The 23,598-nt window shown below is 44.8% G+C and overlaps 1 protein-coding gene across 1 annotated transcript in view; it reads left to right on the top strand.

Moving 5' to 3' along the window:
* Window positions 1-17,284, top strand: part of ampd1 (adenosine monophosphate deaminase 1 (isoform M)) — a 39,645-nt gene extending 22,361 nt beyond the window's left edge. The window contains exons 9-15 of the mRNA XM_052035107.1: window positions 5,665-5,828; window positions 7,995-8,121; window positions 9,691-9,854; window positions 11,179-11,299; window positions 12,376-12,549; window positions 13,297-13,407; window positions 17,126-17,284. Coding sequence (XP_051891067.1) covers window positions 5,665-5,828; window positions 7,995-8,121; window positions 9,691-9,854; window positions 11,179-11,299; window positions 12,376-12,549; window positions 13,297-13,407; window positions 17,126-17,284 — 1,020 coding nt within the window. The remainder of the gene's footprint in view (window positions 1-5,664; window positions 5,829-7,994; window positions 8,122-9,690; window positions 9,855-11,178; window positions 11,300-12,375; window positions 12,550-13,296; window positions 13,408-17,125) is intronic.
* Window positions 17,285-23,598: the final 6,314 nt, after the last annotated feature.

Genomic DNA, 23,598 nt, shown 5'->3' with positions numbered 1-23,598 from the left:
TATTTCTGTGAAGGTATTGTAATACACTTCTTCACTCAATCCTGCCTAACCATCACAAGAACTCCCTGTTCCCATAATTTGAATTCCTCATTATTAAGTACTTTGAATGGCCCAACCCTCCTGTTTGTGCAACCTACACACACCCTGTGCATATGTGCATATCTCCACCAATTCTGCCATCTCCACCGGGACCCCACCACCAAGCATATCTTCCCCTCCCCACCCCTTCCTGCCTCTCGCAGGGACCGCTCTCTCCGCGACTCCCTCATTCAATCCTCTCCCCCTCCCCCACCCATCCTGCTCCCACCCCGGGAGCTTTCCACTGCCCCTGCCATAGATGCAACACCTGCCCCTACACCACCTCCATCACCTCCACCTGGGGACCCAAACAGTCCTTTCAGGTGAGACGGAGATTCACCTGCACCTCCCTTAATACCATCGACCTGCATTCGGTGCTCCAAGTGTGGTCTCCTCTACATCGGTGAGACCAAACGCAGACGAGGTGACCATTTCGCAGAACACCTGCACTCTGTCCGTAACCGCGATCTGCATCTCCCCATTGCCAGTCACTTCAACTCCCCCTCCCACACTATCACTGATATGTCAGTCCTCGGCCTCCTCCACTGCCAGGAGAATTCCAAGCGCAAACTGGAGGAACAGCACCTCATTTTCCATCTTTGAACCTTGCAGCCTAATGGCATGAACATGGAGTTCTCCCACTTTAAGTAATCCCCACCCCACCCCCACAACCCTCCCCTACCCCCCCCCCCCACCATGCTTCTTCTCTTCTTCCCTTTCCTAGCCTCTTTTTCTCTACCTTTTTTTTCCTTTCTCTCCTTACCTTTGACCCGTCCCGCGGTGGATCTGCTCTCCCCTCCTCCCCCACACCTGCCCATCACTGTCTCTTACCTGCATCTACCTATCACCACCTTGTACCCACCCTGCCTCCCCTCTTTTGTCCACCTATCACTGCTCTGCTTTTCCCTCCTATCTATTGGGCTTCCCCTTTTCCTATCTTCAGTCCTGAAGAAGGGTCCCGACCCGAAACGTTGACCGCCTGCTTTTCTCCACGGATGCTGCTTGGCCTGCTGAGTTCCTCCAGCATCGTCGTGTTTTTCATCTGGATTCCAGCATCTGTAGTCCTTTGTTTCTCTGTGCATATCTCCACGTCTTTTCTCACCATTGGTGGGGAACCCTTCAGCTGCCCTGACACCACACTCTGATTGTGGAGATGCTAACTTTATTCTATTCGTGTATGTTACAATGCAATTGACCCAGGTCTGGAGCTCAAGGTCAGTAAATCCACCCACCAATGTACGGCCATGGGTGTCCCACTCCCCAGCAGCCTCCCTGTAGAGCTGGTGATCATATTTAAGATGTGTCAAGACTCCATCTTGAAGAGGATCCTGTAAACACTGCTGCCAAAAGCCTTGTTGTGGACCTGCTGCCGGTCTTCTAAATGGCTTTTAAATTCTAATCTGTTGCTGCTGAGCCTGAGGGCTTAACATCATGGGGCTTCTTTCTGCACAGAAAACACAATACAAACAAGAAAGTGGAGATATTTAATCCTTTGCAGCATCAGTGTGTATGCTAACTGAGCAGTGATCTTTCATTTCTCTGATCCTTTCCCTGTCAATCAGTGCAATGTCTGGCACCAAGTTCTGTTCCAATGATCCAATAACCAGCAGAGGAACTTAAGCCTCTGTAACTCTGCAGTACCAAGGGTGTGAAGGGTGATGGACAATTAAGCAGCAAATGAAGGAAGTGGAGGCTCCGAGACTATCCTCATCTCCAACAGTAGCAGAGACAGGCACATAAATACCTGGCTGGAATATTTGTATCCATCATCAGATCCACTGTGGCTTCCACCATCATAGAATTCATTTTCAGTCAGTTTGAAACACTCCGTTTGATATCAAGAAATGATAGAGAGTGCTGGATACAGCAAGGGCTACAGGACCAGACGATATCCCAGCTTTAGTGGTAAAGGCTTGTGTTTCAGAACAAGCTGAACCTTCAGTCAAGCTGCTCCTGCTTAGTTACACTGACAGCTGCCTGACAATGTGAACATTTTCCCGGCTGTGTCTTGTCAATAAAAAGCAGGGTAAATCCAATCCAGTATCTGCTGCCTAATGAGTCTACTGTCAATCATCAGCAAATGATGCAGGGTATCGGCAACAGCTGTCCAAGCAACTCCTGTCCACTAACGATCTGCTCACTGATGCCTGGTCTGGATTTTGCCAAGACCACCTGGTTTCAGACCGCAGAACTGCCTTGGTCCAATAATGGACTGAGGAGCTGAAGGTGAGGTGAAAGTGACCGCCTTTGACCATCAAAGCACCATTTGACCAAGTGTGGCATGAAGGAGCCCTGGTGAAACTGAAGTCAATGACCATCATCGGGAAGACTTTCCATTCCTGGAATCATAATGTGCTGAACGAAGGTCAGTCATTTCGATCCAAGGGAATTACTGCAGGAGTTGCTTGGAGCCATGCTGTAGGTCTCCAACCATTGCTTCATCCTTCATGAGGTCTAAAGTAGGAATTTTGCACAACATTCAATTCCATTCCCAGCTCCCTCAGAAAGCGAAGGATGTCTGCAGATAAGTTAAGATTTTTTTATTAGTCACATGTACACCGAAACATACAGTGAAATGCATCTTTTGCATCGAGTGTTCTGGGGGCAGCCCACAAGTGTCGCCATGCTTCCGGCACCAACATAGCATGCCCACAACTTCCTAACCCATACGTCTTTGGAATGTGGGAGGAAACCGGAGCACCCGGAGGAAACCCACGCAGACACGGGGAGAGCGTACAAACTCCTTACAGACAGTGGCCGGAATTGAACCCAGGTCGCTGGTGCTGTAATAGAGTTATGTCTACTGCTACAGTACCATGCCTGGATCCAATAAGACCCAGGCAGTATTCAATCATGAACCTCCAACCACCTATGCTTGTTGACATTGAACAGCATTACTGTCAATGAATCCCCACCATTGTCCAAAAACTTAACAGGACCAGGCACATGGTCAAAGGAACAGGTCAAAATCTGGGTATCCTGTGGTGAGAGATTCTGCCTTTTGACTCCTCAGAGTCTTTCCACCATGTCAGGGGTTTGATGGAGCATTCTTTACTTGCCTGGATGAGGTCCGCTCCACAACACCCAAGGAGTTCAACACTAATCCTAAAAAAGCACCCCATCCACCACCTTTAACAGTTATTCCCTCCACCACTGGTACATTTCAATTGCCGTGTGTTAAATCTACAAAATCCAAGGGAATGACTCACCGAGGCTGCTTGGACAGCGCCTCCAAACCCAGGGAGGAAACTGGCAACAGGCATATGGAAACATCACCAATTGCAGGTTCCCCTCCAAGTCACACACCATCCTGATTTGGAAATACATTTCTGTTAGAATATAGAACAGTACAGCACAGTACAGGCCCTTCGGCCCACAATGTTGTGCCGACATTTTATCCTGCTCTAAGATCTAGCTAACCCTTCCCTCCCACATAGCCCTCCATTTCTCTATCATTCATGCATTTATCTAAGAGTCTCTTAAACGTCCCTCATGTATCTGCCCCCACAACCTCTGCTGGCAGTGCGTTCCACGCACCCACCACTCTCTGTGTAAAAAATTTACTCCTGACATCCCCCTTATATCTTCCTCCATTCACCTTAAAACTATGCCCCCTCGTGTTAGCCTTATCATCGCTGTGTCTAAGATCAGGAGCTCTCAAACCCAACATTACTTTGGGTGTAGCTTCATCGGAAGAACTGTAGTAGTTCAAGAAAATACCATTTCACTACATTCTCAGGAACAATTAGGAATGGACAGTAAATGCGGGCCTTGTCAATGATGCCCACATCTCTGTGAGTGCATGAAAACCGTTAGTCCAAAATACTTCAATTTCCTGCTCCTGATCACATTTGAGTGAATGACAGGTACTTGGGGCTGACGAACTTGGCTGAGTTGGCATCAACAAGGCAGAGATGGCCTTGAGGCTGGGTGAAACAATTCACACATTGGTCTTACGTAGACTGGGAGATCCAAACTTCCATCTTAAGTGGGTGCATTACCTGAAACAGCTTCAGCCCTGGCCCAGTGAAGACTGGGCCTTGAAATGGGTCCGGCCTTTCTAAGTGCCATCCAGCTTCCAGCACAGATACCACCAAGCACCCTGCATCGATCAGCTACCACTGGCCAGTCCACATCCATTGATCAGCCACTCTCTACCAATTGGTCACACTCTATTACTTAAATGTCCTCTATTGACCAGCTGCCCACTGATGATCAAATGCCCTCAATCAGTTGATAAACCTCCATCAATTAACTGTCCTCCAATGACAAGCTGCCCATCAATCAATGGGCCTCATTCGACAACTATCCTCCACCGAATGGTCACTGACAGGTACAATTTATATCTGTGTGAAAGTTATGTGAGGAGAGCTCGTGGTCAACTAGGTGGCTGACATTCAATATCCAGGTATTGGAAATGAGGTGCAGGTGGAGCTCAGCTCTTCAAGAGAATGGGGTAATTAAGGTCAAAAAAAGTTGCTTCTTGTTCCCTAACTTCATCAAACCCAAAGGTGTGAATGACCATTTGAATCTTGAAAAGGTGCACATTCTTCATGAAAACATTAGAGCAAACCTTCCCACTGTGAATGACTAAAGAAATTAAATCAATACACTTTGGAGTTTAGAAGAACGAGGGGTGATTGTGTTGAAATGTATAAGATCCCAATGGGGCATCAGAGGATAGCTGCAGAGATGTTTCTGTGGAGGCTAGATCATTAAGGCCATTTAAAGAGGAAGTAGAAAATTCTCAGGAAGGATTGGGGATTGAGGGCTGCAGGGAACTGGCACAGAAGAGGAGATGAGGCCTGGGGCAAATTAGCCATGATCATATTGAGTGGCAGGGCAGGCTTGAGGAGCCAAGTGGTCTACTCCTGCTCCTGTTTTCTTGTGTTCTTATGTTCCTTCAGTTACTTACAAAGAGGTAGATTGATGGTGCCCAATGTCTAAAGATTTAAACTGCTCTGAGGAGGAAGGATTGATTTTTCTCACTTCAAACATGCAGTTGTTTACCAACCATTCTGCGTGATGTCAGGGCCTGGTATAATACTGACTTCATGAAATCTCTATGAGAGAACCTTATCCACTCTGACCGCAAAAGTAACTGGTAGTGGATTGACATGGATAATATTCTGAAACTAGGCTCTTTTAGGTGCCAAAGAAACAAATTGCTGGAGGAATTCAATGGGTCAAGGTGCCAATCTGAGGTAGAATTACTGATGTAATCTTAACATGTTTCATTGGATGCAGAATCCACGGGATCAGTTGGAACGCCATTCTGCATCATGTCTGTTATTCTCTTCCCTTGTTAAATCTGACTTAGTGCCAAAGCATTTGGTCTTTTCAGTTTTGTGATGAACGCACCAAGTTAAAATTGCTTCATTGTTCTTCTTAACTTTCTTTGCTCCATGCAATGGAAATAGTTGTGTTTAGAGCACCCAGGTGGTGGAAACATTGATAAAAATCCAAGCCCAAGCAATCCATAGGGCAAGGTGCATTAAGCAACTTACCTCAATACCCAATGCGGCTCTATTTTGGTATTTAACAGCAATTGTCAACAATACTAACAATACCTCTGTTGTGTGGCAGGAGGTGGCATCAGACTTTGAAGATGCCAAGTACCAGTTTGCAGAGCCACGTTTGTCCATCTATGGGCGGTCGCCAGATGAGTGGTCAAAGTTGGCAACGTGGTTCATCAAGCACAGGGTCTACTCTCCCCACATGAAGTGGATGATTCAGATCCCCAGAATCTAGTAAGTTGGAAGCTGCATTAAGCAACTGCCTTTGAGAGACTGGATAGATTCACTAGATGAATCCCAATATGAATGGGCTGCCTCTTTCTGAAAGGAAATGTGAAAAGTGTGAAAAAGAAGCAGGCACAATGATGTAGAATAAGAATTTTGATTAGAGAGACTGCTCCACCTCTGAACTTGTTTCCTGTTTCACCATTGGCCTATAATGATATGGCAGGTCTGAAGTAGTGGGTGCTCTGAGCTCCATTCAATGTAATATGTACAATACAAGCCAAAGGCAGCCACACCTACTCCACCAAACCTTGCTATACTTTGAATGCAATGTGCATCTTATTGTGGAGGGAGGAAAGTGGAATGGATAAAACAGAACATTTTTGCAAGGAAATATCATGGGAGAGGCAACCTAATCATCTGGGAAGCATGCACATAGAAAATTAAGAAGATGAAGGTTCATTGGTGGGATTAGGAAAAGTCATAAGGTAAGATATCTTTATTAGTCACATGTACATTGAAACACACAGTGAAATACATCTTTTGTGTAGAGTGTTCTGGGGGCAGCCTGCAAGTGTCGCCACGCTTCCAGTGCCAACCTAGTTTGCCCACGACTTATAAAGTGTGTGTGCAATATCAGCTCTCAGCAGCTCGGGATTTCACAGTGGCTCCGAGAGATCCTCATCACTGGTCAAAATTCACTGTCACCAGTGTGGAGATGCCAGGGATTGAACCCAGGACCTCACACATGCGAAGCATGCACTCTCCCACTAAGCTACATCACCGACCCACTGAGCTACATCCCTGACATAGTCATAGAGTTGTACAGCATAGAAACAGGTCCTTCAGCCCATTCAGTCAGTGCTGTCCTGTGAGTACCCATTTACAGTAATTCTGCACTAATTCCATTTTATTCTCCTCACATCCCCATTAATTCCCCAGACTCTACCATTCGCCTGCACAATAGGGGTAATTTACAATGCCAGTTAACCTGCAAGCTCGTCTTTGAAATATGGAAGGAAACCAGAGCACCCGGAAGAAACCCTATGTGGTCACAGGGAGAAGGTGTAAGCTCCTCACAGATAGCACCCGAGGTCAGGATTGAACTCAGGTTGCTGGAGCTGTGAGGCAGCGTCTCTGCCTGTTGTGCCATTGTTCACCAACAAGATACTGTCACTTACAACTGTCTTCAACTGCAAATTGATACTGATCCAAGAGAAACGGAGAATGCCAGAAATATTCAGGTGGTCTCAGGGAGAACAGATGAGTTATCCTTGTGGATGTAAACTCTCTGTCAAGCAGAGGTGAAGAAGAAACAGGGGCAAAGCTATGGGCACGAACAGGCACTTCCACCTCCTGGGATGCCACTGTAGAAGAAAGCTGACTAATCCTATCACGTGCCACAATCATGTACACTGTTTAATTCAATGCCAGTGAAAGAAAAATTGGTCATAAAAGAGAAGTGTGGACTTGAAGCAAGTTGCACAAACCACTTGTTCCTTTTGGGTCCTCTGTGCATCTGATATACTAACCCATGGAAGAGGCTAGCTGTAAGTAATGGCATGTATCTGGATGCAACATCAGGGATTTTGGTCCACGTGTGTGCAGCTAGCTGCCTCTTCCATGGGTTAGTACATCAGATTCATAGAGGACCCAAAAGAAACAACAAGTGATTTGTGCAGTTTGCTTCAAATCCACACTTTTCTTTCATGACCAATTTTTCTTTCACTGGCATTGAATTAAACTGTGTACACAATTGTGACACGTGATGTGATTAGTCAGCTTTCTTCTACAGTGGCATCCCAGGAGGTGGAAGTGCCTGTTCGTGCCCATAGCTTTGTCCCCGGTGCTTCTTCACCTCCGCTTGACAGAGAGTTTACATCCACAAGGATAACTCATCTGTTCTCCCTGAGACCAGATGAATATTTCTGGCATTCTCCATTTCTCTTGTATCAGTATCAATATGCAGTTGAAGGCAGTTGTAAGTGACAGTGTCTTGATGGTGAACAATGGCACTGTCGATAGAATCTGTTCGTACAAACGACCGACTCTCATGGAGGTACTGGCTTTCTTGAATGCTCTCTAACAGTTGAAATTACTCCCTGTTTAGCTCTACTGAGATCTGCTGTTCTGCTTTTAGGTTCTGATTTGTTTTTCTTAAATTTTATTTTTAAGTGATATTTTCAGGGCTAAAGATATCATTCCACACTTTGGAAAAATGCTTGAAAACATCTTCCTGCCAATCTTCGAAGCCACAGTGAATCCTCAGAACAACATCAAGCTCAGCATTTTCCTGAAACACGTGAGTAAGGATGTCAGGAGGTCTACAAACAAATGAGGGTCCACCTCCCCTTTACATAGGCTCTTGTGACATCACCAGTCATGGGGAGGGGTTGGTAGCATAAAATGGTGGATAGCAAGCTGGCAACCATTTATTGATCTCAATGGAAGCAAACATCGAAGAAGTAAAAGTGGCTGACAATTTCTTATGACCTAATTCACATGAGTGTACACAATCAAAATTGCCTCAGATCCTTTGTTATAATGACATGAAAGCAATCTAGCACTTCCAGATGCTGGTTCTCACTTCTGGTGGTTGGAATGCAGTTTACATTACAAAGGTTAAAACACCTGTGCTGTAATAGAAGTGCCCTACATGAGATATCTTTCCTTCGTTTGTTGCCAATGATCTTGAGGCACCCTAAGAACCCAAGAGTTTTCCTAGTGTCTTGACCAATAATCATCCTTTCTAACAAGATGCATGATTAAAGGTCATTCATCTCACTGCTGCCTGAGGAAAATAATTAGATATAATAAAAACTGAAAATGCTGGAAACACTCATCAGGTCAGGCAGCATCTATAGAGAGAGAAACAGAATCAATAGTTTAGGTCAAAACCCCTGCATCAGAACCAGCATCTGGGACTATTTGACTTTTATGGTTATATGCAAAATGTTTCTGTCAACAGTAGTTACTGTACTGCCAATGAGTGATTCTTTGTTTGGTCTCCTGCCACTCAATCAAAAGCTGTGAGTTCAAGTCTTTCTTGGACACCTTGTTCATAAAAGTTATACCGATGTTTGCAATGTAATACTGAGGACGTGCAGTACTGTTAGAGGAGCTGAAACCTGTGAACATAAAAGATCAATGGAACTATCTTAATGATGAAAACACCAGTGTCCTAACCAATATTTATCCCATATCTATTATAATTGTTGCAGATTTATTGAATTATTATCACATTACTATTTATGGAATCTTGCTATATGCAAATTGAATGGGATAAAATCACAGAATTATTATACCACGTAAGGAGAGCATTCTGCCCATCAAGTCTACATTGGCTGTCAGTGGAACAATCCCATCAGTCCCATCTTTTTCCCATCAGCAGAAAGATTCTCCTAATGCCTATCTGATTCCTTTTGAAGGTAGTGGTTAATTCTGTTCCTTCCACCCAACAAGGTGCTGCATTCCACCTCATAGCTACTTGAGTGAAGGTACATTTTTGTCACATACCTCTTTTTATATTTTTCCAGAATTTTAAATCTCTGCCCTCTTGTTCTTGAACTACCGCTAATGGGAACAGATTCCTTCTGGTTGCCCTATCAAACCCAGTCACAATCTCATGCACTTCCACCAAACATTAAACAGGGACCACCTTCAAAAAATACTTGGTTGGCCGTAAAATGATGAGGTTGTGAAGGCGTGCAAGGATATCGTCCTTAAAAATAATTGGGTTTATGGGATTTGGGTGATTTGGTGATTAGGCGCACTTTAAATGTAAGTCTTTATTGCAACAGCAGCCTTTGTGATCAATAACAGCTTCACTTTGGTTAGTGAGCATCGCTTTCTCTTTCTTTTGTCGACCCAGATCACTGCCTTTGACAGCGTGGATGATGAGTCCAAACACAGTGGACATATGTTCTCCACAAAGAGCCCAAAGCCGGAGGAATGGAACATCCCGAAAAACCCTTCATACTCCTACTACCTCTGCTATATGTATATTAACATCATGGTTCTCAACAATCTGCGGAGGTAAAGCCCTTTAATCAGCCAAGGATGGCAGTGTGGGGTCATAGAATTTGGTCCTATGTTGTCAACCTGTTCAGATGCACAGTAGGTACTGATCACTCACATCGATGAAACCTTATTGCCTGCTTCTGCCTTTATTCAGTGCCCATCTCCTTCACTGGCTGAGCTCATCTGCTACTGAACACCACGCCCATGACTTTTTCCCAGTAGAATCTAACAGTTCCACTGCTCTCTGGATGGTCTCTCACCTTCTACAGCCTGGGAACTTGTGCACATCAAAGACTGCCACACACACTGTGATTCACAGGAAGTCTTGGTCACCCGTCATCACAGTGCTTATTGATTTACAACCCCCGATTTGGCAATGCCTTCGTTACATTGTTCTCATCCTGGAGATCAATCCACAACACAATCTCATCCCTCCCTTCCACTGTTATCAGATCTGGCTTTACAGTCCGTGAAGGTCTCTGCACTCTTCCTATTCTGGTCCCTTGTTCATGATCCCGCTGGTGGTTATACCTACTGACGCCTTGGCTTAAACTATGCAAATCCATCCTAATCCACTCTGCCTCTCTACCTGCCCTCTCTGACATTGCTCCCTAAAACCTACTTCCTTGTCCAAACCTTTAATCAGTTGTCCAAACATATCTTTTTTGGTCTCGGTCTCAAATGTTACATTATAAGAATTTGAGGTGAAGTGCATTGGAATCTTTAGTAAAAGATGAGAAGTGAATACCCATGTTGTTGCATCCATACTCAGGGCAGAGAGTTTGATTCTTATTTGCTTGACCAAACTCCAGAACTTCTACCTGTGACAGTCGCAGAAATGGCAAATGTCAGCCTTTGGATGTAGGATTTCTTCATTTCTTTTGTTCGAGTGTAACTGGTTGTAGGGGTAGGAGAGGTGACTGTGCAATGCGGGGATGATTGCATTTATTGTTTCTGAGGGTGTGTGGAAGTGATTGGGGGCGAAATTTGATTGAAAATTACCACCCAGGAGGCTGAGCAAACTATGCTTACCATGAGATGGAGGAACATCTTTTCTGAAAGATTTTCCAGCTTGAAAATTGAGTATATGTTTAGTTAAAACTGGTATGATTACATTGCCATGACAAAGCAAGACTCTGCACCTGGACTCTGAGAAACTGAACATAAAGGTTCAATCTATTGGATGAATTATACATTACGTGCTACATTTTGCGAGCTGCTATTCTTTGCGCAAATTTTCAATAATTTTGAGCTGCTCTTGAGGATGGGGTGATTTAAAGGACTGGATAATCTTGAATACTTTGAAACTAGTGCACTTATTTCTCCGTCTATCTTACAGAGAAAGAGGGTTAAACACCTTCATGTTTCGGCCTCACTGTGGCGAGGCAGGGGCTGTGACACATCTACTGGCAGCATTCATGACCGCCGATAACATCTCGCATGGACTTAACCTGAAAAAGGTTGGTGCGCAGAGAGAATGGGGGTTTGGGCAGCGGGAGATCAATCTCATCAAAAAACACCCTCAGCTGAAAGTAACACTCACTCAACAGGCAGGTTCTCCATTCATAAGGTTGCTGAATTTGGGAATGAGTTTGGCTGGGAAAAGCTCACGCGGAACTTCAGCCTGGAAAGGTGTAGATGGTCCAACGGTGGAGCTGGTGATACATCTCTCTAGTGCTTGGAATTCCTGTTTCCCTGATCCAGATTAATGGAAGATTGGAAGCCAAGTCTGAGAATGTGTGCAGATCTTCAAAAGCCTCATGGGTGCCAACGGTGGTCTCTAAGGAGAGTTCCCAGCTGGGTGTCCCATTGAGCACTTCCATTAGGGGGATCAGCAGATGCTACTTGTAGGCCCTTCTGCCAATTGGTACCCAGCAGGGATCCCAGCACAGTGATCCAGCAGAGATGGAGTCCTAGCTATGGAGACAGTAGGGCACACCAAAAAAAAAGTATCACCAGTGCCTTTTCAATAGAGAAAAAGAGAGAGAGAGAGAGAGAGAGAGAGAGTGAGAGAAAGTGAGAGAAAGTGAAAGAGAGTGAAAGAGGGAAAGAGAGTGTGTGAGAGAGAGAGAGAGATGGTCAATACAAAATAGCAGGTAATGCAAGACAAGAGAAGATTTGAAGTAGGGGAAAAAGAGAATCTAGTTCTGGGGATATTAAATCAGATTTAAAACTGAATAACAACAAAACCAAAACAAAGTGAAAACTTAAGTAAACCAATGAGGATAAATGTGACTGATCTAAACATTGAGTATAGAATATCACCAGTTTTTACACTGATCTGTATAACAGTGTCCCTAACCAAAGACATGAAGTTCAGAGGTTCCTCAATGAATTAGTATCTGCCCTGTGGGTGTGATTCACTGAGCAGTTCAAATGTTGCTCCTCTATTTCTCTCTCTCTTGGGAATGCGGGTCGTCAGTTTGTAAGACAGGTGAACATACTCCAACACGAAGAAGCACTGGTGGACCAGTCACATGCTACGTGGGGCCAGAGGCTGTGAAGGTTATGTTTAGCAGTGCTCTTTTCCTTTCAGAGTCCAGTGCTGCAGTACTTGTACTTTCTGGCTCAGATCCCCATCGCCATGTCTCCTCTCAGCAACAACAGCCTCTTCCTGGAGTATGCCAAGAACCCGCTACCTGAGTATCTGAGGAAAGGCCTGATGATCTCGCTCTCCACTGATGATCCCATGCAGTTCCACTACACCAAGGTCAGAACAACTCAGATCACCCAATCAATAGACATGGACCCTGCCCAATGTCTTACTGAAGGTGCATTAGGGGAAGTAAAGCGACTTTAAGACTCAGTAGGTCAAGGCATTACAAGCTATGCTGGTAGGAAATGTGGCATATACAGGTTCTTGATCTGTGCTAGGTTGGTTGCTGCTGCCCAGGACTCTTAGGGAGCCAAAGGTCACCATTCTCATCACCATTCTCCTATCTAAGGAAAGACTTTGCCTTTTCAAAGTACCTTTCAGGGCTTCAGAATGAATCCAAAGTGCTTCAAGAGAACTAAGGTTCTTTTAAGGCCATTTCTTTGATGTATGTAAAATGGCAGATTGTACAATGCACAACAGGGTTTCCGCTAATCTGTTTTTTATTGATGTTCCTTGAGGGATCAAGATTAGTAAGGATGTGGAACTCCCTTGCTCCTGCTCAAATATTGCTGTGAAATTTCATATGTCCTCTAAACGGGACAGAAGGGGATCTGAGTTAACATCTCCTCACAAGTAACACAATCTCTGCAAATTCGGCTCTGGTGCTTCAGCCTGAATGAGCTGAAGGGCCTGTTTCTGTGCTGTATGATGATATCATCTATGATTTCTATGATTATTAATCCATCTGGTGGTTTCCAATCCAGTAACATAACCATACACCACAATTCTCCTCTGCTCTACTGTCACTGTGAATCAGCATAAGATGTTTAATGTGTTTTAAATTGTTTCTCACATTGACAGGAACCATTGATGGAGGAATATGCCATTGCTGCTCAGGTCTTCAAGCTGACTACTTGCGACATGTGTGAAATAGCACGTAACAGTGTCCTACAGAGTTCCTTCTCCAAGGAGGTAACTGCTCAATTTGGGGATACTTAAACCCGTATCTGGGAGCTTTCCAACACAAAAGCAGAAGAAAGGCAGACAGAGGCAACCCTTTTGCAGAGGGTGGTGAACCTCCGGAATAATCTACCTCAGAGTATTGTGGAGGCTAGATCACTGGAGGCATTTAAAGTGGATGTAGATATTTTATTTTAAAGATTGATGGCTGTGGAGAACTGGCACAGAAGAGGATTTGAGGCCTGTGGCAGATCATATTGAATGGTGGAGCAAGATTGGTATTGGTGTTGGAATTGGTTTATTATTGTCACTTGTACTGAGATACAGTGAAAAACTTTTGTTTGCATGTCACCAGACAGACCATTCCATACATAAGTACGTTGAGGTAGTAAAAAGGAAAACAGAATGCATAATATAATGTTACAGTTACAGAGAAAGTGCAGTGCAGGAAGACAAATAAAGTGCAAGGGCCACGACAAGGTAGATTGGGAGATCAAGAGTTCATCTTTTAGCATATGAGACGTCTCTTCAAGAGTCTGAAAATAGTGGGAAGGGCTACTGAAAGTCTAGTGAATCTTACTCTCAGGCCTTTGCCTGATGGGAGAGGGGAGAATGGCTGGGGTGGGAGGGGTCCTTGATTATGTTGGCTGCTTCTCCAAGGCTTGAGAGGCTGAGTGATCTATTCCTGCTCCTATTTTCTTGTGTTCTTCTATGTTCTACTTTGAGACATTCCAGCCTGATCACACCTCTCCCTGTTTGCTCAGAAAGTGTCCAAACTCCTTTCAACGTGAATGGTCAGCCTTACTATAGACAGCCACATTGGAGAACCCAATTTGTTGTACATTTTAGAAACAAAGGCATGTATATAAAGGGAGGCAAAGAGTAGAAGAGTAGAAAAGCAAAGATATTACACCCAGTCTTTATAAATCACTGTCGAGCCCATAGTTGGAATATCACAACCAACTCTGGCTACCACTCTTTAGAAAGGAAGCCAAAACCTTTGCAAAGACGCAGAGGAGATTTATCAGATTGCAACCAGGGATGAGTATTGGAGGCATACAGCATGGAAATAGGCCCTATGGGTAGCCATGCTGGCTATCAAGCACCCATTTCCCCTGATCCTACACTAATCCCAGTTTATTCCCCCTACGTTCCCATTAACCCCCTTATATTCTTGGGAAGTCTAGGCAGGCAAGTGACATGAACTGCCCATTGGAGCTGGAGTGTAGTTAGACTTGGGCCTGGATTGGCTAAGTGAGAGGAAATTGGAAAACCTGGAGGAAATCCATGTGGTTTACAGGGAGAACATGCAAACTCCAAACAGGCAGCACTGCAGGTCAGGATTGAACCAGGGTCACTGAAGCTGTGGGGCAGCAGTTCCACCAGCTGGAGAAGCTCAGTTATGTGGCGAGACCAGAAAGGGTTTCTCCTTTGAATGCCTTGAGCCTCATGCCAACTCAACTCTTCAGCAGTTGCTTGAACCAAGCTTGTGCATCCCGCCACTCTTCCGTGCTTTAGTACAGTTTTCCTGGCTCTAGGCCCTTTAGGTTCGACTACACTTCTCGCAGGGAATTTTTTTTAAAATTTTATTTTACAGTGTGGTAACAGGCACTTCTGGCCCAACGAGTCCGCACCGCCCATTTTAAACCCAAATTAACCTACCCGTACGTCTTTGGAACGTGGGAGGAAACCGGAGCACCCGGAGGAAACCCACGCAGACACGGGACAACGTACAAACTCCTTACAGACGGGAATCGAAACCTGATCACTGGCGCTGTAATAGCGTCGCGCTAACCGCTACGCTACCGTGCTGCCCCTTGTGTGGGGAAGGTGCAATTATTACTATACACCATCAAGCGTCAGAAAACACAGTCACATTGCCGTGGGGAGGCCAATGAAAAGTTAGCATTCATTTCTTTACAATATTTTTATTAAATCCACGAGAAAAAATACAGAGTACATGCATCAAAAAAGAAAGTAAAGATACTACTGAATACATGGTATTAAGTCGTACTTAGGATTACAATACTCTAAATCAATAATCACACATAGTAGTTAGTTAATAAGGAAAGAAGAAATTGAAATATTTTATTACAAAAAAAAATCTACCCCCACTACCAAAACCCGAAGCTGTTAGATAGAAGAAACAGCAAGGAAAAACCTTAAAAAACGTAACAGTGTCAGCCAATATCTGCGTTTTAGTCCCCAAATCAGAGATTTTGAAAATAATTCAAATAGGTCCCCACAGGGTTTGAAAGTCTAGGTTAGATTCAAAAACTGAACAGCGAATCTTCTCAAGATTCAAGTATGACATAACATCCTGTAACCATTGAACGTGCATAGGTGAGCATTCATTTCGAGAGGACTATAGAATATAAAAGCCAGGATGTACTGCTGAGGTTTTATAAGGTGTTGGTCAGACCGCATTTGGAATATTGTGAGCAATTTTGGGGCCCCGTATTGAAGGAAAGATATGCTGGCCCTAGAGAGGGTCCAGAGGAGGTTCACAAGAATGATCCCGAGAATGAAGGGTTTAACGTATGAGGAGCGTTTGATGGCTCTGGGCCTGTAGAGTCATAGAGCAATAGAGCAGGGATATAGGCCCTTCGGCCCAACGAGTCTATGCTGACCATGGTGCCCACCCAGTTAGTCCCAATTTCCTGCGTTCAGCCCATTTCCCTCTGAGCCCCACTCCTGCATGTGCCTATCCACGTGCTTCTTAAATGATACTATTGTACCAACCTCTATCACTTCCTCTGGCAACTTGTTCCATATACCCACCACCCTCTGTGTGAAAAAGTTGCCCCTCAGCTCCTTTTTAAATATTTCACCTCTCACCCTAAATCTATGCCCCCTAGTTTTGGGCTCCCCTACCCTGGGGAAAAGACTGTTACTGTCCACCTTATCTATGCCTTTCATAGCTTTAAACATTTCTATAAGGTCACCCTTCATTCTCCTCCGTTCCAAGGTATAAAGACATAGCCAGGCCAACCTTTCCTGATAACTCAGGACTTCTAGTCCTGGCAACATCCTTGTTAATCTTTTCGGCACTCTTTCCAGCTTAGCCACATCTTTCCTATAACAGGGTGACCAAAACTGCACACAGTATTCCAAGTGTGGCCTCACCAACAACTTATACAACTGTAACATGATGTCCCAGCTCCTATACTCAATGCCCTGACTGATGTAGGCCAGTGTGCTAAACGCCTTTTTCACACCCTGCCTGCCTGCGATGCCGTTTTCAACGAACTATGCACTTGTACTCCCTCTGTTCCTTTACACTCTTTAGTGCCCTACCATTCATAGTATATGTCCTACACTGGTTTCACTTTCAATGGAGTTCAGAAGGATGATGGGGGTGGATCTCATTGAAACTCACCAGATACTGAAAGGCCTGAATTGAGTGGATGTGGAGAGGATGTTTCCATTAGTCGGAGAGTCTAGAATCCAAGGGCACAGCTTCAGAATAAAGGGACATCCCTTTAAAACTGAGATAAGGAGGAATTTCTTCAGCCAGAGAGTGGTGAATCTGTGGAATTCATTGCCACAGAGGGCTGTGGAAATTCTTGATTGGAAAGGAGGTTGAAGGCAGGAGAATGGGGTTGTGAAAAAGAATCAGCCAGATTGAATGGCAGTCCAGACTCAATGGGCGGAGTGGCCTAATCCTGCTCCTATATCTCATGGTGTTATGGAATGTCTTGGTGTGATATGCGACCATTTACTTTTACAGGAGAAAACCCACTTTCTTGGACCAGATTACCACAAGGAAGGCCCAGCGGGCAATAGCATCCAGAAGACGAATGTACCTCAGATACGGATGGCCTACCGCTACGAAACACTCTGCTATGAACTTAACCTGATCAGGGAAGGGCTCCACAGTCTGGAATAAGAAGGACTGCCACTGTGCCAGCGATGTGAATTAGTCTGTCGTGGGCCAGGATCCATTCTCCTGTAGTTCTAGTTGTTCAAGTGTCCGGAGAGATTGTGCTTTCCCACAGGGGAAATTGTTAGTGATTGCCGTGAAGTGCCACACAAACCCATGGCAGGCTCCTGCTTAAGCCTTTCAATGACAATAGATGTGTTGTGGAAAGGTAGAACTTCTGCTACCCATGGATTCTCAGCTTCAATTGAAGCTGGAGAATACTTCAGTTTCCAGTCTTTTGAATGTTTCTGCTTGTCTCTATTCTGCAATCATTGGATATTAAGTAAAATAGTGGACTTAGGCTATTTTTATTTTTAGTCCATTTTTAAAAGGGATTGTTACAGGAAAAATGCCAGCAATGGTTTGGAATTCCTTGCTGTTTCATGTATTACCTCTTTTCTTTCACTTTCTGTTCTCCTTGGGCAGTCCTTTGACATGACTTGCTTCCAATCAGATCCCCAATCACGACACCAATGATTGGTAAATTGGTTTATTATTGTTACATATACTGAGGTACAGTGAAAAACCTTGTTTTGCATGCCATCACATTTCATCACATCAGTGCATTGAGGTTTTACAAGGGTAAAACAATAACAGAATGCAGAATAAAATGTTACAGTTGCAGAGAAAGTGCAGTGCAGGCAGATAATAAGGTGCAAGGCCATAACGAGGTGGATTGTGAGGTAAAGAGTCCATCTTATCGTACTAGGGGACCGTTCAATTGTCTTAATACAGCGGGATAGAAACTGTCCTTGAACCTGGTGGTACGTGCCAAAGAGGGAACTGCAGTGTCTGTCACAGGTGTCAGGAAGGATGGGTGGGCTCACAGTTTGTGGGGTGGTGCACCCCTTCCTCTACTTGTCCTTAGCAACCAGTAGCCTACCACCTTGGAATGCCCATGACCTATCTATCTGCTTCTTCTTGGGCAGTCGCACAGGGTGAAGGATGACTTTCTTCCTCTACAGTTCTGTGGCTTCTGAGATGGCTGATTAGAGCAATGCACGAACTGCAGACTCTAACACATCTGGGGTAGGAGGTGCATAATGAATTGACTGGGCACCTAATATGGGAGGTGATACACTCCTTATGCCATTTTGTGCTTCTGTGTGCCCCCAACAAAGTGACTCAATGTTCACCATACTGTCCCGAACTCTCCTTCAGCATTCTGATTGAGCAAGGTCCACGATTTTCCATGAGGTGCAGGAATGTTTCATTTTGTTCAAGGAGGTTTTTGTATCCTTGAATCATTTCCTCTGTCCTCTTGAGAATCTCCTGTGTGCGAGAGCCTGGAGTAAAGGACCTGTTTGAAAAGTCTAGGTAGGCAAGTGACATCACCTGCCTATTGGAGCAGGAGTGTAGTTAGACTTGGGCCTGGATCAGGGCAATGATGTTGGTCCACTTACCCTGCCAGTGGATGTGGAGGCTTTTGCAGAGGCATTGTTGGTCAAAATCAAAGTCAAGTTTATTGTCACAGGTGCAATGAAAAACTTACTTGCAGCAGCATCACAGGCACATAGCATCATATAAGGAGCATTCACAAGAAAATCATGAATTAAATATGTTATGCCCAACTTTTACAAGAAAGAACACAATTACAAGAACACAATTAGAACAAAAAAAAAGTCCATTTTAGTGCAAAGTGATCAAAGTGGTCATAGTGTTGCTAAACTGCAGTGATTAGGGTTGTGCCAGTTGGTTCAAGAACTGAATGGTTGAATGGTGGTGTCTTGCCAACATTTCGGGTGCAAGCTGCAAGTAGTCGGCATCCCAGGAGTGTATGGGAGGGCGGAGATCACTACTGTCTGTTGAACCATTAACATTGTGCCGGGTTGGAGGCCTTGGTCTTCGAACGTTCTTTTTCTCAGACAGTCAAAGGCTCTGCCGGTGCTTTGGAGGTGATGGTGAACTTCACAAACATTTGCCTTCACTGAGATAAGACATGGAGTTGGTCATGGACCTCTGTGGTCGAGAGGCAGTGTTGTACCGGGGGGGGGGGGTGGTTAGATGTGGGGGCAGGTTGGTGGATGACCTTTGTTTCACGGATGTTAAATGTAAGGCCTATTCTCTTTAATACCTCAGTGTACAGGTTGACAATGACATGGAGCTCAGTTTCCAAATGTCAAGCTGACTGACTGAGCTTGGAGAGACCTTGGTTCCAAAGTGGAGGCTAATAAAAGGGTATCATGTTCTTCAGAAGGAGTCCTGGTCCTATTCGCTCCCTTTAACAGAGCTCTGCCTCTCTTTAACCCCTTCCTTTCCATTTGTGAAATAGTGCATCTTCACACTGTACGACATTGCTCAGCCATTGTTTTGACTTAATAAATTCCTTATTTTTACTCTGCTGCTCTGTGTGTCACTAACTAAGGAAAAGTAACTCCCTCTTGGTCATGCAGGTAAAAGAAGTGTGATCAATCATACTGAGCTTTGCACAACGAAGTTGACTGATCTCAGCAGGGGTAGTAAGGGTGTTAAAGGACGACTGCAATTGGTTCAGAGCCCCAGGCCAGGGAAGGGAAAGTCCTGATCACCCTTGCTTTGCACTGGATATGCATGCACTCAGCCGAGACTGGGTAGGGTTTAGTTGCGATGCCTCCCCCAGTTCAATATCCGCCCAGCTGTGCACTTGGTTGCGGTTATGGAGGCTTTTGACCATAAAGCCTCCTTGAATTGTTTCCGCTCTCCTTCCAATAATCTCTGGGCGTGGTGGAACTTGGACCATAGGGCCTGCTTCAGGAGTATGGTGACAGGCGTGTGAACAGTGTGAACTGGAATTGGTGAATTGGTTTATTATTGTTACTTGTACAGTGAAAAACTTGTCTTGCATACCGTTCATACAGATCAATTCATTACACAGCATCAAGGTAGTACAAGGTAAAACAATGCAGAATGCAGAATAAAGTGTCACAGCTACAGAGAAAATGCAGTGCAGGTGGACAGTAAGGTGCAAGGTCATAATGAGGTAGATTGTGAGGTTAAGAGTCCATCTTATCATACTAAGGGAACACTTAACAGTCTTATAACAGCGGGGTAGAAGCTGTCCTTAAGCCTGGTGGTATGTGCTTTCAGTCCTTTGTATTTTCTGCCTGATAGGAGAGGGGAGAAAAGAGAATATCTGGGGTGGGTGGGGTCTTTGATTACGCTGGCTGCTTTATCGAGGCAGCGAGAAGTGTAGACAGAGGCTCTACTATATCAACTGTGGAAAAATTCAGGGATGTGTGTGGTAGACAGCAAATAAATCATTGGCAGATATTGGGAGTATTTCAAGTATGAGATGGATTCCAGCTGGGATTGTTAGCCTACCACTTTAACATAAGTATCTTCCCATTGCGATGTTTCCAATCCCAATGTTACCACATCTGACATTAGTCCCATATTGGAGACACAAGTCTCCAATATAACAAGACAGTTAATCGTATAATGTCCTTCCCTCCAATAAACTGATCAGGTTCCTATTTAGGGAAAGGTCCTCGTGTTGACTAACCCGGTTGGAAAGCCAGTGGTGTATGTGCCAAAGTAGTTACTTCTTCATGCTGCAAAGCAATTCTTAGTGGCAGATCGTTCCACGGGAGCAGGTAAAAATCAGCTGCTTTCATGAGCTGTTCCCTGTTGCTCTCTTCCTCTTCCTCTCTCTCACATCACTGGCTCCATAGTAACACCCCAGTGCCCCACTGTTGATCATCCCTTCCCAGTTTGTATTGTCATCGAGTCATACAGCATGGAATCAGGCTTTTCGGCCCATCGAGTCCCCACTGACCATCAAGCACACATTTAAACTAATCCCACTTCATTCTCCCATCAGATTCTCCCAGATCCTACCAGTCACCTACACACTAGGGGCAACTTACAGTGGCCAATTTACCTCCCAACCCACATATCGTTGGGACGTGGGAGGAAACCGGAGTGCCAAGGGAAACCCATGCATTCACAGGGGGAGCGCGCAAACTTCACACAGACAGCACTGGAAGTCAGGATTGAACTGGGGTCACTGGAGCTGTGAGGCAGCTGCTCTACTTACTGTGGAACGATGCTGTTGGAGGTTTTCTATCCCCCTTGTAAACATCTATAGATCATGTGCCTAGGCTGGTCCAGAAGTGTTGAAACACCCACAAGTTTTGTACATAACATAGAACATAGAACACAGAACAACACAGTACAGGCCCTTTGGCCCACAATGTTGTGCCAACATTTTATCCTGCTCTAAGATCTATCTAACCCTTCCCTCCCACATAGCCCCCTATTTTTCTAATTTTTGCACTGGGGGAACTATAGGGTTATGAGGAACAAGCAGGGAAATAGAGTGGAAGCCAAGATTAAATCAACCATGGTCTTGTGACACAGCTGATTTCTGCTCCTATTTCCTCTGTTCCTGGAGCTGTTGGAATTGCCCGTCTCCCATCCAGTACTGACGACCAGTGCTCACATTTGAGAAAACAAGGCTCACTCAAGTATGTGGGTGTCAGGAGCTTTTGCCTTCCCGCCCGACTTGTAGAAACTAGCAGAGACACTGGATGTGGAAAGAGTTAAGCCTTTGCTCAGCCCTGCAGCTTGTGCTTTAGGTCTATCTCAGTGCTCAATGACGATTCCATGTACGCTTAACCTGCAGACTGAGTATGATCGCAGCTTAGCAGACATGAGGGGTTAGTTGATCATCTGTGGATGTTAACTCACATAGATAGCTCAAGTCTCCAACTGATAATTGGTCCAAATTTATCATGTGAACAAAACAGCAGAATAAATTTGATAGATTTCTTCCATGAGCCCCATATAGTTGACAAAGAGAAATTCTTGACCAGCTGGTGATAACATACTCTGGATGTGCAAAGTGAAAGCATTTCTTGCATGGAGTAATCCAGCACTGGATCTGGATGAGTAAAGATGGTGTAACAGCATTGACAGGAACGTAGGGGAGAGGTCATGTCAAAACACAGCACCGAGTGAAGCTGTGGGGAGTGTCAGGTTGACCACAAGATTGTAGCTGTCACATGATCATGGAATGATTAAACAAAGTTGTGTGTTGCAGGGGGGATTTCTGTGTCTGTGCAGAGAAGGGGTGGAAGTAATCTATGTGTGTGTGGTGGGGTATAGCTGTGCTTGAGGGAGGTATCACTGTGTATGGGTGTAGTGTGGCATCAGCGTGTGTGTGAGGTGTCTTCAGGAGTTATCCGTGCGTACGTGGTGTCAGTGTGTGGAGGGGTCTAACCTGCCTGTGGTAAAAGTGTGTGAGTGTTAGGGGGTAATTTGTGTGTATGGGTGTTATCAGTATGTGGATGTGTGTGTGTGAGTGTGCAGTATCATCCTGTGTATGGGTGTATCTGGTATCTGTCTGAGTGTGTGTGTGGGGGTGGGTATTGTATCAGTGTGCATATTGGTGGGTGGATAGAGGTGTGTGGTAGCTATATGTTTGGCAGGGGAGTCTCACTGTGTGTGTGTGTGTGTGTGTGTGTGTGTGTGTGTGTACGTGCGTGCATGCGTGTGTGTGCGTGCGTGTGTGTGCTTGTGTGTGTGTCTATCTGTAGGAGCGATATCTATGTTTGTGGTATCTGTGTGTGTGTGTGTGCACGCACGTGTGCGTGTGTGTGTACATACGTTTGTGTACATGTGGTATCTGTATGTATTTGCAACTCTGTGTGTGTGAATCTGTCTGCTTGTGTGGTGTGTGTGTACATGATATCAGAATGACGGTGTGTGTGTGTGTGTGTGTGTGTGTGTGTGTGTGTGTGTGTGTGTGTGTGTGTGTGTGTGTGTGTGTGTGTACATAGTTTGTGTTTGTTTATGTGTGCCTGTGTGACTACGTGGTTGTGTGTGTTTTTATGGTATCTGTCTGGTATCTGGTTTCTGTACACACATACGCGCTCACAAGTACACACACACACTCACACACACATTTTCTGATGCCCACTCACTCAAGCAATTTCCACCAACCAAAACCTTTTGCAAGATCTTTAGCATCTGTTGGGAAGAGAGTTGCCCTGCTGCTGACACAGGTGAAGAATGCTTGCCCATGAGATGTGGAGGTGGACCCTGTGAATGGGTCCCATCACAAGGGGGAGGATGGAGAAATTGGAATTATAGCCTTGTAGAGGGTGTCATATTTCTGATGCTCTCTACAAGACTGTATTCCCAATTTACAGAAACGTGGAAAACTGGATAAAGCATCAAAGTATGAAAAAGGCAGAATTGGTTAAAGCAGTTATCTGAAATAGTCGGAGAGTTGACATTGTTACAAAATTAGGAGGAAGTCTTTTGAAACTGATTTGGGTAGGAATTTCTTCTCACAGAGG

Source organism: Pristis pectinata, chromosome 20, assembly GCF_009764475.1.
Source record: "Pristis pectinata isolate sPriPec2 chromosome 20, sPriPec2.1.pri, whole genome shotgun sequence".
Taxonomy (NCBI): Eukaryota; Metazoa; Chordata; class Chondrichthyes; order Rhinopristiformes; family Pristidae; genus Pristis; species Pristis pectinata.
The sequence above is the reverse complement of the archived record's forward strand: the minus strand, read 5'-3'. Positions and strand labels throughout refer to the sequence as shown.